At 42.0% G+C, this 13,829-nt stretch overlaps 1 protein-coding gene across 1 annotated transcript in view; it reads left to right on the forward strand.

The window, feature by feature from the left end:
• The first annotated feature begins 1,603 nt into the window (after positions 1–1,603).
• LOC147678111 (hydroperoxide isomerase ALOXE3-like) overlaps positions 1,604–13,829 on the forward strand; it is a 168,419-nt gene continuing 156,193 nt past the window's right edge. Inside the window, exon 1 of the mRNA XM_086945970.1 lies at positions 1,604–1,825. Within this exon, the coding sequence (XP_086802096.1) occupies positions 1,679–1,825 (147 nt within the window). The 5' untranslated portion in view covers positions 1,604–1,678. The remainder of the gene's footprint in view (positions 1,826–13,829) is intronic.

Below are 13,829 nucleotides of genomic sequence, written 5' to 3' on the forward strand. Positions count from 1 at the left end.
GACCAGATGAAAGCACCTCTCTTGTCACTCATTCATGACTCAAAAGTGCATCCCACATCAGCTCAAATAAGAACTTTCTTCACAACCACACACACGTCAATGTATGTGATTTAGTTCTTGTCTGAGAGAGCACTTCAGTGCAGTGGTGTTGGAACAATTTTCCAAGTGGTGGTGCTACAAACAACTTTACATCAGTGAAGTCATAAGGAATGTGAAAAATTCAAATGTCAATAAAAGAATAGTTTAGCAAATATACCACGTCCTCTCGGCAGGAAAATGGTAAGGGAGGGGTATGTAGCCGGAGGTGCATTCTGTAGCATACTGTTGCAAATATATTACTGAAGCAGGGTGTTGTAGCACATTGTCATTTACAGACATCATCCATTGAAATGACCACAAAATGTGCACTGACATGCAGTTTCATTGATCACACACAAACAATGTGTTGAATAATCTTGGTTCAGAAAATATTTATCATTTGCACATTGTCAAGTAAAATATTTTGATTTGTTTTCATCCTAATTACATCTTTGCTTCTATTCCACTTCAGAAACACACAAAAAGTGCTTCATTTGGGCCTTCCCAAATACGGATCTATGTTGATACAACGCATGTTATTACAAGGCATGCTTTTACAACGCATTTTTTACAACGCAAAAACTTTTACAACGCATGTATTTACAATGAATGTTTTTACAACGCAGGTACCTTTACAACGCATACCATTACAACGTAAGTATTGGTAAATATATATTAATTTTATAATCGTAAATTAATTTTTAAAAATATAATTTCATTTTTAATTTAATTTAAATTTAATTTTAATTTATTTTTACCCTGTACCCCTGTACCCCCAAAACCCAAAACTGACCCTGAACCCCAAAAATACCCCTTTACCCAAAAACTAAAAACTGACCCTGAACCCCAAAAATACCCCTTTACCCAAAAACTAAAAACTGACCCTGAACCCCAAAAATACCCCTTTACCCAAAAACTAAAAACTGACCCTGAACCCTAAAAATGCCCCTTTACCCAAAAACTAAAAACTGACCCTGAACCCCAAAAATACCCCTTTACCCAAAAACTAAAAACTGACCCTGAACCCTAAAAATACCCCTTTACCCAAAAACTAAAAATTGACCCTGAACCCCAAAAATACCCCTTTACCCAAAAACTAAAAACTGACCCTGAACCCCAAAAATACCCCTTTACCCAAAAACTAAAAACTGACCCTGAACCCTAAAAATACCCCTTTACCCAAAAACTAAAAACTGACCCTGAACCCCAAAAATACCCCTTTACCCAAAAACTAAAAACTGACCCTGAACCCTAAAAATACCCCTTTACCCAAAAACCCCAAACTGACCCTGAACCCTAAAAATACCCCTTTACCCCAAACATATAACATTTAAAATATAATTATATACTTACCAATACTTACGTTGTAATGGTATGCGTTGTAAAGGTACCTGCGTTGTAAAAACATTCGTTGTAAATACATGCGTTGTAAAAGTGTTTGCGATTTAAAAGTTGCGTTGTAATGGTATGTCGTTGTAAAAGTTGCGTTGTAAGTGATGTTTCGGGCCGGGTGCTCATAAAGACGCCAGCGCAGCTGCATTCTTCACACAGGCAAGGAATTCAGCCCCTCTCACCCAGTACCGAAGAGCTGCTCTCAGACATGGCTGCCTACAAAATACAAGTGGTGACAGGAATGGCCCTCCATGCCAGGACCCTGGACTCCATCTCCATCACCCTGGTGGGGTCCCAGGGCCAGGGTGAAAAGCGCCTTCTCGATCACTTTGGCCATGATTTCCTTCCAGGAGCTGTAAGTAGACCGACGGGTTTGGGCGCGTGCGCAGGGGAGGGTGGAGACAGTAAGGTGTGTGATTTATACACTATCGTTTATTGTTGTAATTCTCATTAATTAGGGGAAGTAATGTTTTGCTTCGAAGCGCTAGGAACTGAATCTGAAAATGGATGCTATCACAGCGGACCCCCTGCAGTTTTTCCTAAATGTGAGGGTCTTTGTCATAGTGTACCGCGCCAATCACTCGCAGTTGCAGTTAGGTGCTGTCCCCAGTGTCATCTTAAAGGGCCATGAGCAAGAGAAACTTAAGGGCACCGTGTTCAGAACAGTTTTAAACTTATAACTCCATTTCTGCATGTTCAAGTCTCATTGTGCGGTAAATTGGAGAGTTGAGGAAGAGCGAGCAGGACAGGGGACAAAATGTAGAGCTAGGCACATGTTAGTGAGGGGAGACTGTGAGACCAGTGGGAAAGAGGTGCATTCGGACAGGTGAGGGGAAAAAAAAGAAATGGTGGTAGGCACATGGAGGTGTAGAGAGAGTGAAAAGGTTCTGAAGTGAAGTATGGTGAGAGACCTGCCAGAGATAACTGAGGTAAAATAAGTGGGTTTAAGGGTGGTTGAAGTGAGAAACGTAGTCTGTGGGGGGAACGGTGGGAGGGGGGAGCTAGGGAGGAGAGTATTTAGTGATTGGTGAAGTAGAGAGCGATGAGGTACAACTAACACTTCAATCAATGCAGCTTTTGCATCAGCCACCTATCACACCCGATATTAGACTTCGGGCCCGATTAGGATCTTGGCGACAGCGCTACTCCGTCACAAATATATCGGATATCCCGTCCGCGTATTAAAATATCATTATATCTTATGGAAGTTGTAATACGGCGGTCGAAAAAAATTGTCAATTTAATGATTGAGTATCCCATCTGCCAAGATTGTAACCAGACACTTATTCTGTGTCAAACTAAGCCTGGAGCTGTCACAAGCGGTAAAGAACGTTTATGACGAAACTTTTAGTACGCAGGGAATCAACACCTTCCCTAGTGTCCGCACAGACTGGAGTTGGAATAGAAAATGATACTATTCCAACATCCAGCGCCCCCCTCCGCAAGTCTTTGTTCCGATTTGCGGAGTAATGGTATGCGGAATCACAACATGGTCGTTGTCAGTGGCGTAATGAACCTTGAGGGGGCCCCCTGCAGGGTACGTGAAGGGGCCCCCTCTGGACTCAATCTGGAATTCCTCAGCAGAACTGCGGTGCTGACGGGGCCCCCTGGAGGGTGAGGACCCCCCCGCACCGCGGGGGCTACAGGGGCCTGTGTTACGCCCCTGGTCGTTGTAACAACCGCGTTGTGATTCCCTGTGGGGTAAAAGACAGCGGAATAAGGAGGTATATTCGTCAAAAGCAGCATAAGGTTTTTCACAAGTATTTTGCTGCCAAACTATACTTTAACGAGGCAGGACGCAGGCATGCATTTACTGCACAAGGGTAGTGCCGGTTTCCTTTCTTGATATAGATACCATACAGGAGAAAAATGCACAAGGAAGCATCAAAACATATACTACATCGTTCTTACAATGCACCCTGAGAAACTGACCGTTGAGGAGTTTGCTTTAGGCAGCAGAAGCATGTCTCTAGTTAGACATAAATTCTATGGTCAGACTTGAGATAACTGAGATATACCTCAGTGTGCCCTTAGGTTATGCGCCAGAGAGGCTTTTTCTGCTGAAATCTGGCAGAAGAAAATTACAATGCAGCACAACAGGGACTACATCACCCACAATGCACTTTATTCAACGATTACGTGGGATCAGGAAAGTGTACAGGCTTTGGAGGACGAAGGCATTGGTCTTTGATCAAACCTGCTGATAGACGGCACAGACATGGGCGACACTGGGAATGATGCTGGCAAAAAGAAACACAGCCAAACACTGGGGGGTAGCCACCACCCCCACACACACGAAATGGTGCAAAGATATGGATATGGCCATGGTGGCGGAACAGAAAGTATATGTACGTAGAGGATGTCCAAAAAAGTGGATAAGACTGTGGGGAGGCTGGAACACCTACAGGGAAGGAATATGTGCATTACTAATGACCTAGAAATGCATTAAGGTGATAAAAACCAGCACATGAGCGGATGTGCAAATGCGAAGCAGGATACGAGCAATGTCATAATAGCATAAACGAACGATGAATATTATATGAGAATGTAGATGTACAATATTTGCGATGTAACCACATGACTTAACTGTGTCATTTATATTTAAATACAAATAATTAATAAAAAAAATATCAGCTAGTGCTGTGGAGGAGTGTCCTGCGAAATGTGTGCATCTAATTGCTTACTGCTCAAAGAGAAGGTACAGGCTACACAGCTTAGAGAGAACACAGGGCCAGTCAAATGTGTTTATCTTTGATGGACCTAATGTCCCATTTGCATTGATAAAAAATGTGTAGTTGGCTACTCTCTCCCTGTTTGTTCCTTCTGATGTTTGTTATAATGTATTAAACAGGGTGGTGCTATAAAAAATGCTGCTGATAGAATATATCATTATTTTCTATAGTTTCTGTTTGATTAGTGCCTGATATGAATGGGTTCAAAGCATTAAGCAAAAACAAACACACATTTCTGTGGTTATGCTTCTCGAGGGTTAAGAAAGTGCTTTGCAGAGGATAAAACAACACAATATCACTGTCTCTCTATTACATTCTGATGGAATCTAGCAACCTTTATCTTTTGAAATGAATCCCCACTAAATAGGACCCAGACGTACGAGTTGGTATTCTGCATGGTATTCCCTTTTCCATGGGTTTATCATACACATTTACCACCTTCTCTGAGCTGGTGGTAAAAGTGTACAAGTTACACTAGTGAAAGTGGGCTGTTTTAAGCCAGAGGCGAAGGGAGGGGTTGAGGAGGTTAAAGGTATGAGGGGCAGCTAATGTTCAGACAGGGGTTATGGAAGGGGTCCGAGCTAAATTGTAGCCTTTCCCACACTGATTTTACCTGCTGGATTCCAGCTAGTAAAACTGAATCTGTTGTTGCCAACACCTAGTGAATATGCATGTAGGCACTCCGGAGTTCCTATTATTCAGAACTGAATTCCATTTCCGAATTGAGGCCCAAGTCTTTTATTTACACTTTACAAGTGGGATGGGAAGGCAGGGAGATCACGACACCATAAGGCACTAGAATCAATGACAAAAAACAAAGTGCCTCCTACCGCTAAATGGCTTTTTCAGTGACCTCAGTGAGCAAGTTCTATTGGGATCCATGTTTCCAATCTTTTACAGTTTGCATACCTTTTGAAAAAAAAAATCCTAAAAGAATAATGCTGGCCTTCACCTGCCTCGGGAGGCAGAGGCAGCAAAATAACACATATGCTTTCTTGCCAGGGGGCCTGCTACTTGAGAGAACTGTAAATGTGTGCAACTGGTTAATCAGGAATAGCTGTTTCAGAACCAGTATATGGCTGTAATGGATGGTTTTGGCCGACAGAACCTGGTTTGTTAGTACCTTAACGGTAAACATGGTACAAATAGGTAACGATATCTGGTGTTCATTGCAAAATATTGAGTGTAACAACATACCGAAAAAGAAAATGTATGAGCTTTGAATTTCGCCTATAGGACTTAAGCCCTGATGAAGCTTGGGATTTAGGGGTGAAACGTGTTGGCTGCTTTTCTGTGTTTTATGCCATTTATCAGAAGAACAATAAAGAATAATTCTAAAGATTTCGGGATTTTTTTTTGTTTTTGGATTGAAGAGACTTTCCTTCTTTGTTGCCTCTCCATATTGTAATCTTTTAGAAGTGTGGGTTTGGGACAGCGAATCCAAGGAGATGGGCTACATAGCAGTAAGGCAACATTTTTGAACGGATACTCGATACGTTACTGCTTCTTACTTATACATATATCCCTGATGAAGGCTCAATAGCAGCCGAAATGCATTGGATTATGGATATGTTATAAGGATGTGAATCAACTTAATTCGTTTGGAATTGAGAATGAATTTATGAGAATGAAGAAATTCTTGAAAATAAGAAAAATAAATGAATGTGAACTCAACAAACATTGTGATTAATTGGAACTCATCATCAATTGAGGATACCCCTTTGGGGTAATATGAGCTGTGACTAGGGGACGTCTCCCAGATGGTACACGCTGTTGTACTCTACATAGCAGTGTGACATTAGGGGAACTAATTGGTAACTGCAGTGGAACACCTTAGGCTTTCCATTAGTAGTAAGAATAATCACTGGAGACATTATAGGTTTCCTGGTGCTTAAGATTGATTCTATGTGAGAGGTAATGTAAATGTGTTATCAGCTGGATATTCTGGAGTGCGTCCTTCATATGAAAACATAAAGATAAAGTTCTACTTTAGGTACAGTGTGATTCCATATTACTAATAATGCTTATTTTTAAAATACTTGTTTTATCTTAACACTGAGGGCATCATTTGCGAGACAATGGTGCAGCGCAGTGCCACCAGCAATTTTGCTGCGCCAAACTCCATCATTTTCCAAGTGCAAGAATGTGCTGTATTTACAAGAATATGGCGCACTCTTGTATTCACCAGTACACCGGCACCGAAACAGTACCCATCCACCAACGCAGGCACCCTTGCGTTGCTGGGAGGATTGTTTTTGTGCAGAAGGGACACCTTCCCACACAAAAACAATAAGTAATGTTGTTTTGCTACTTCTATTTGTATTATAGAATGCAGAACACAAAGAAAGAGCAAAAAATGAGGAGAAATCAAAGTATTTCTCCTTGTTGTGCCACCTTTACGCCTCCCCTGGGAAGGCTTACGATCAGTTGTAAATCTGGGGCAGTGTCGAAAAGCCATGGGTGTTGCTGGTAATGCCCACAGCAACACCCATTGCCTGCCCTTTTAATGCAGAAAACAGCGTCATAAGGGAGATATTTACAAGGCTGCGTTAAGTCACGCAAAGTGACTTAGCGCTGCCTAGTAAATATGGAGCAGGGCACAGCGCCACCGGAGTGTCGTAAAAAGTGACGCGCCACTGGCGCAGGTGCAGTCTAAATATGCCCCTAAGGGCCTTACTTAGATCTTGGTGCATAGGGTACTTTGTCACAAATGTGACAGATGTCCTTTATGTCATAATACAGGTGCATTATAGCAATACAGCAGATGGGATCAGCCATGTTTTGTCAGGGTATCCCATCCACCGAAGTATAAATAATGGCCGTTACTCTCTGGAAATTTCGCTGCAGCCTATTTTCTAATGTGAACTAAAATTTAAAAACAATGACTTGCATTTTCAGTGCTTTCTGTCACAGGCTGGGAACTCATACATGTGCTGTTCTCAAGTGTACCTACCAGGATTTAGTTCTGTGGATATCTGGTTAGAGATACAGATATCTGCAGTCTCCTCATTAACCAACTGGAATTGAACTGGAATGCCTTTCCCACCAGTTACTTTAATCGACATTTATTTTTCATTTATGGTGTGTGCATTATAACGTATATGTATTTACCTGAAGGTGTAATGCCATCAGCGTAGTTGCAGAATGTTCTTTTTAGCCATGTTCCTGGCCCGAAAATCCTTAAAACCAACCCCACCTCCGCCCCAGCCCCAGTCCCCTTTACCTCATTTACATTGAGACATCTCTTCAGGCACTGCACAGGTTGTGAAGAGGAAGGAGAAGGGTCTCTCCGTTTTCTCTAACGACGCCAATAGCTTTAAGCATGCCGGCAGCTTTACCACTCGTATGGCCTTACCACACACCAGCACTTTTACCACACATACAGCCAGATTCATCATTGTCCCGTTTTGCGAGTCCTTAATAGCGATTATTAAGGAATCGCTATTAAGGACTTGCAAAACGGGATTCATGTAGGAATCGCGAAATAAATTGCGATTCCTACAGCTTCCTTATTTGCGATTAGCAAGCTAATCGCAAATTAGGATGCAATTTCAAGGGTGCCAGGGGTGTCCAAAGGACACCCTGTAGCACCCCCGAAATGAAAATGTAGACTGATGTTGCGCACACACATGTCCAAAGGACATGTGTGTGTGTAACATACAACTTAGAAATGCACTAAAATGCATTTTTCTACGTTTTCGCTATTTACCACAAAGTCAGACATCGCGGTAAAGAGCGGCCAAAAATTACGAATTCGCAAATTAAAAATGGTTAATGAATTGCATTTAAGGAATCTCAAATAGAGATTCCTTAAATGCAATTCCTAGCAATTTTGCGATCTTGCTATTAACGATTTTTGCATTTGGGATGATGAATCCCAAATGCAAAAATTGCGCTCGCAAAGGGCCAGATTCTCAGAATCTGGCCCTTTGCGAGCGCAATTTTCTATGATGAATCTGGCTGATAGGCCCTTGCCACCAGTGTGATGCATATGTCCTTAATATGCATACCTTCACAACATTAAGACGTTGTAAAGGCAGGCGTGGTAAACGCATATGCATTGTAAAAAAATGTGTGGTTAAGGATATGTGTGGTGAAGGTTTATGCGTTGTAACGCATGCGTGGTAACAGCCGCATTGTAATGATTCCCAAATGATAAGTCTGTGCTGGTGGACCCCTTCAAGGCAGAGGAGGGTACAAGACAAACAGGGACTTGTGAGCCCCAACTCAGGTCATTGAGAGCTTTCCCACTGGTGTCCAGGGGCCTTCCCAACCATGGCTCTGCAAACTGGGCTGAATACAAGCCTTCCCACCTTTGACTCCACAGGTAGTGGGGTATGCAATCATAGGCTTCTCAAGGAGCTCTAAACTCCATCAACCAACAGACACAATAGGACTGGGTCTTTTAGAAAAAGTACTACTTTATTAAATGTAATCGACCAACAGAACTAAATACTACAGAATGCATTTTTTTCTAAGTGAATACAGGGTTGTATTCTTAATTCCGTCCTACAGAAGGCACTACACTTCTACTTTAGTATCTTTTCTCCACCCAGGTAACCCTAGGAGTTTCAGTACACTGTATCTGGAATCAGAGACATGAATTTGTTAAAAGTAGAGATCATCACTGTCACATTGTGTGCCAACCTGCAGGTTCTGTCTTCACAATAGCCTCTCTTGTGTGGACGTTGTAGAATGAAGGCAGCACAGCTGGTCTGGAACCGAAGCACAGCTGGGCTGGGACCACAGCACAGATGCTCCAGCAGTTGTGGCCTCCCAGGCTGCTCAGGCTTAAAGTGGTGAGGGGTCTTATTGTTTTTCTACTGTCATCGGTGGCTAACCTTGTTCACAGCCAGTAGTGACTATGGCTATTCTTGATTAGGTGCGGCTTTTGGGCAGCTTGAATGTAGGAACCATGAAGAAGGGAGCAGAGGACCCACTCACAATATGGGTTTTGCTCTCGGGTGCTTTCTCAAAGTGCTTAACACCAGGAACCGGTTGTTTTTTTTCTCTATGATACCAGTGCTTTAAAAGGGCCGGTACTGACCGGTACGGAGTACCAGCACTTTTACATTTTGAGAGGGAGAGTACCGGCACTTCTCAAGAGAGGCGTGATACTTTTAATTGGAGAGTACCGGCACTTCTCAGAAACAAGCAGGGACTCTGGTGCAGAGTACCTGCACTTCTAATTTTCCATTTCAAGCACTGTATGATACCTTCTCCTACAGAAGGGCTGGGCACACTCCTTTCCTTTCTTAGCAAGTATACAGGCCTCTAGGTACCAGGCAGCTCCTCTAGCAGAAAATGCAAACTTCAGGTTTAGTCCCCATGCCTCTGGGAGAATGGTTGCAAGACACACATTATGCATTGCACTGGTTGCACTATAGCTCTTAAAGTAATTTGCAGAGCACCACCTTCCTTGTCCAGTAAAAGCTTGGGCCTGGAACAAAGTGGGGTGGTTTGAATTCCACTCTTATACACATTTGTCCTCACAGGATGAGCCACTGTCACACATCGGTACCAATTAAGGGTAATTCTACTTTCAAATGTCCTGTTTAAGCCACTCTCTGGGAAAAACATTTTTATAAAATGATGCATCTCAAATCAGGTAGCCGAGGGATTGTGTCCAAGCTGAAGCACTCACCATATGGGCACAATGAAGAGAGAGCTCTATGCACCCAGCGGTCATCAGCCTTTCTACAGCAGTAACCGAAGACCAATGGTCAGACCTGGCATAGAGATGTTTCACCTTGAACAACAGAGCCTGCTGTGCCACCCTGCACTTCTGCAATGTGGCAAATGACAGTGCTCAGGAAGAATTATTTGCAGCCCTTTTTTTTATTAAAGTCTTAATTAATTTCTACATGTAGTTCTGTGTCCATGCTTCTCACTTTTAACCCTGGATCTCCATATTCCAGCCACATGAATGTAGGCATTAAACCTCCAATGTCTAGGTAAGTTGAACTTCCTCGTCATCTTCTGCCATCCAAACCAGGGGCATCAATAATGGATCCCACTGGCTTCAGTAGTCAGACTACTACCCCCCCACACACACCTACCGCCCCCCCCCACAAACACACACACACACACACACACATATATATATACATATATATATATATATATATATATACATATATATATATATATATATATATATATATATATATATATTATATAGTTAGGAATTAGCATTTAAAAAACTGTTGAAATTGCTCCTATATAGTTAGTTGTACTAACTATATTTCGCGCACCCGCAATCCACTGCTGATGATGTCACATATTACATCATTCATGACATGGTCAGTGACATCACTGATGACATCACTGATGACATCTCAAATGACATCACTGATGACATCACTGATAACATCTCATTTGACATCACTGATGACATCATCCAGTGACTCTGTGTTTCTCTAAAGTTTAAATATGTTTTACATATTGAAGAATGAGTGGATGTATAAGTGTCTGGATGAAGGATTTAGTAGGTGCGTGACTGACTGTATGAGTGAGTGATTAAATGTGTCTTACTAAATGCATGGGTTAGTGACTAAACTGTCTGAATGTGTGCATCAGTATGTCTGTTGTTGTGTAAGCTGCTGCATGTGTTGATCAGTAGCTATATGCGTGGCTATATGGGTTTTGATTGGTTGCCCAAGTATTTGAATGGGAGACTGAGTGTGTGTGTGGGTGGCTGGGAGGTGTGTGACTCTGTGCATAGATGTGTGAGCAGTTGATTCACTAGGTGTATGAGTTCAAGAGTGCATGTGGAAACAGATATATGGGCGGTTGACTGTGTGCATGGGTGTGTTGGTGAGTGAATGGATATCTCAGTGCTGCATGTCCAAGTAAGTACATATGTAAAACACAGTGCACGTGAGAGTTGGCATATATAAATGACTATACATGAGAGCCAGTGAATGTGCGAGTGGCTGTATGGATCATTGTGTACTTGTATCAATGATTGTATAAGAGAGTAAGTATGTGTCAGTATATGTTTGAATAAGTAAGGTGTTGTGTGTATAACTGTATAGTTGAGGAAATGGAAGTTTGATTGATTCTTTGCATGACTGACTAGGTGTGTGAGTAACTCCATAGATGAGTGTCAGTGTGTGAGTGTCTGTATAGGTGTATGAGTGCATATGATAGTGTTGTATTGATGAGTGACTGTATGTATGAGTGATTCTATGGGTGAATGAGTGAATGTGTGTGTATAAGAGAGTAAGTCTGTGTTAGTATATGTTTGAATACGTAAGGTGTTGTGTGTGTAACTGTATAGTTGAGGAAATGGAAGTGTGATATATTCTTTGCATGACTGACTAGGTGTGTGAGTAACTCCATGGATGAGTGGCAGTGTGTGAGTGTCTGTATAGGTGTATGAGTGCATATGATAGTGTTGTATTGATGTGTGACTGTATGTATGAGTGATTCTATGGGTGAATGAGTGAATGTGTGTGTAGACTTAGGAATCAGTGAGTGCGTATGTAGTAACTGGTATTGGTGTGTCAATGGTTTCAAGAATGGTAGTCTGTATTTAACACTGGGTGTATTAAAGGTTATATTAGAGTGTGAGGAGGTGCATCGTATTATCACATGAATGATATCATCAGTGATGTGATCAGTGTTGTCAAATGAGATGTCATCAGTGATGTCATTTGAGATGTCATTAGTGATGTCATCAGTGATGTCACTGACCATGTCATGAATGAGGTAATATGTGACATCATCAGCAGTGTATTGCGGGGGCGCGAAATATAGTTAGTACAACTAACTATATAGGAGCAATTTCAACGTTTTTTTAAATGCTAATTCCTAACTATATAAGGCTTGAAACCTATGTTTTTTTCAGTGAATTTGCAAGGTTTTTAAAATGCTAATTCCTAACTATATAAGGCCTGAAACCTATGTTTTTTTAAGTGAATTTGCAAGGTTTTTTAAATGCTAATTCCTAACTATATAAGGCCTGAAACCTATGGTTTTTTCAGTGAATTTGCAAGGTTTTTTAAATGCTAATTCCTAACTATATAAGGCTTGAAACCTATGGTTTTTTCAGTGAATTTGCAAGGTTTTTTAAATTTTAATTCCTAACTGTATCAGGCGTGAAACCTATATTTTTTTTCAATAAATTTCAAAGGTTTTGTAAATGCTAATTCTATTAGCGGATAACGTTTATATATGTTATTATCCTTCTGGGACCACCTGAGCAGCCATCTTGTTTCTCAGGTGAATTGAGGCACAAGAGAGCACAAAACAAGAGTGGAAAACGCGAAAAGGGGCAGGGTTGAGAGCCCCTGACCCCCTAGCCCTTCTCAGGGGGTCCCAGAAGGACCACCAAGTGCAAAAGAAAATGTCTTTTTTTTAAATCGCGGGGTACGCGCACGGTACGCGTACCGTACGGTGCGCGTATCCCGCGATTTTTTTTACTTTTTTTAATTTTTGTTTGCCCTTGGGGGTCCTTTTGGGACCCCCTGAGAAGGGCTAGAGGGTTGGGGGGTCTCTACCCTGCCCCCTTTTCGTGTTTTCCACTCTTGTTTTGGGCTCTCTTGTGCCTCGGTTCTCCTGAAAAACAAGATGGTGGCCAACACTTCCTGGCTTGGACAGTTTGGAATGTTGACAGTCGACTGCCAGGTCAGAAACTCGGTCGCGCACGTAAGGGTACGCGCACGTACACGTACGGTACGCGTACGGTACGCGTACGGTGCGCGTACGGTGAGCGCATATAGATATATAATCTGCTCAAATTCAATTTTTTCAACAACTACTGGAGGGATTTTCACCAAATATAGAAAAGGCACTACTAAATACCTGTCCCTACCATTTTGCCAAGTTTGGTGTAATTCTGTTTAGCCGTTCGGGCTGTAGCCATGTCTAAAGGTCCCATGGAAAATGCCATTTGAAAAATTTCAAATTCAATTTTCCCAAGAACTACTGGAGGGATTTTCACCAAACATAGCAAAGGCACATCTGCATACCATGCCTTACCATTTTGCCAAGTTTGGTGTAATTCCGTTCAGCCGTTCGGGCTGTAGCCGTGTCTAAAGAAAATGCCATTTGAAAAATTTCAAATTCAATTTTCTCAAGAACTACTTTAGGGATTTTCACCAAACATAGCAAAGGCACATCTGCATACCAGGCCCTACCATTTTGCCAAGTTTGGTGTAATTCCATTCAGCCGTTCGGGCTGTAGCCGTGTCCAAAGGTCCCTATGGAAGTTAACATGGGGAAAACATGTTTTGGGATCCCCCTTTCGGCCCCCGCTTGACAAATCCCCCCGAAACTTTCAGGGAAGGAGCAGAGCGGAGCTGGCCAAAATTCTGGAAAATTACACACAGATTCCTCAATCGGTGCCAAAGGTATTCCCAATAGAATGTTGAGTGCATATAGATATATAATTTGCTCAAATTAAATTTTCTCAACGACTACTGGAGGGATTTTCACCAAATATAGAAAAGGCACTACTGCATACCTGTCCCTACCATTTTGCCAAGTTTGGTGTAATTCCGTTCAGCCATTCGAGCTGTAGCCGTGTCTAAAGGTCCCATAGAAAATGCCATTTGAAAATGTTCAAATTCAAATTTCTCAAGATCTACTGCAGGGATTTTCACCAAACATAGCAAAGACACA

The sequence above is a fragment of the Lissotriton vulgaris genome, chromosome 12 (assembly GCF_964263255.1).
Source record: "Lissotriton vulgaris chromosome 12, aLisVul1.2, whole genome shotgun sequence".
Taxonomy (NCBI): Eukaryota; Metazoa; Chordata; class Amphibia; order Caudata; family Salamandridae; genus Lissotriton; species Lissotriton vulgaris.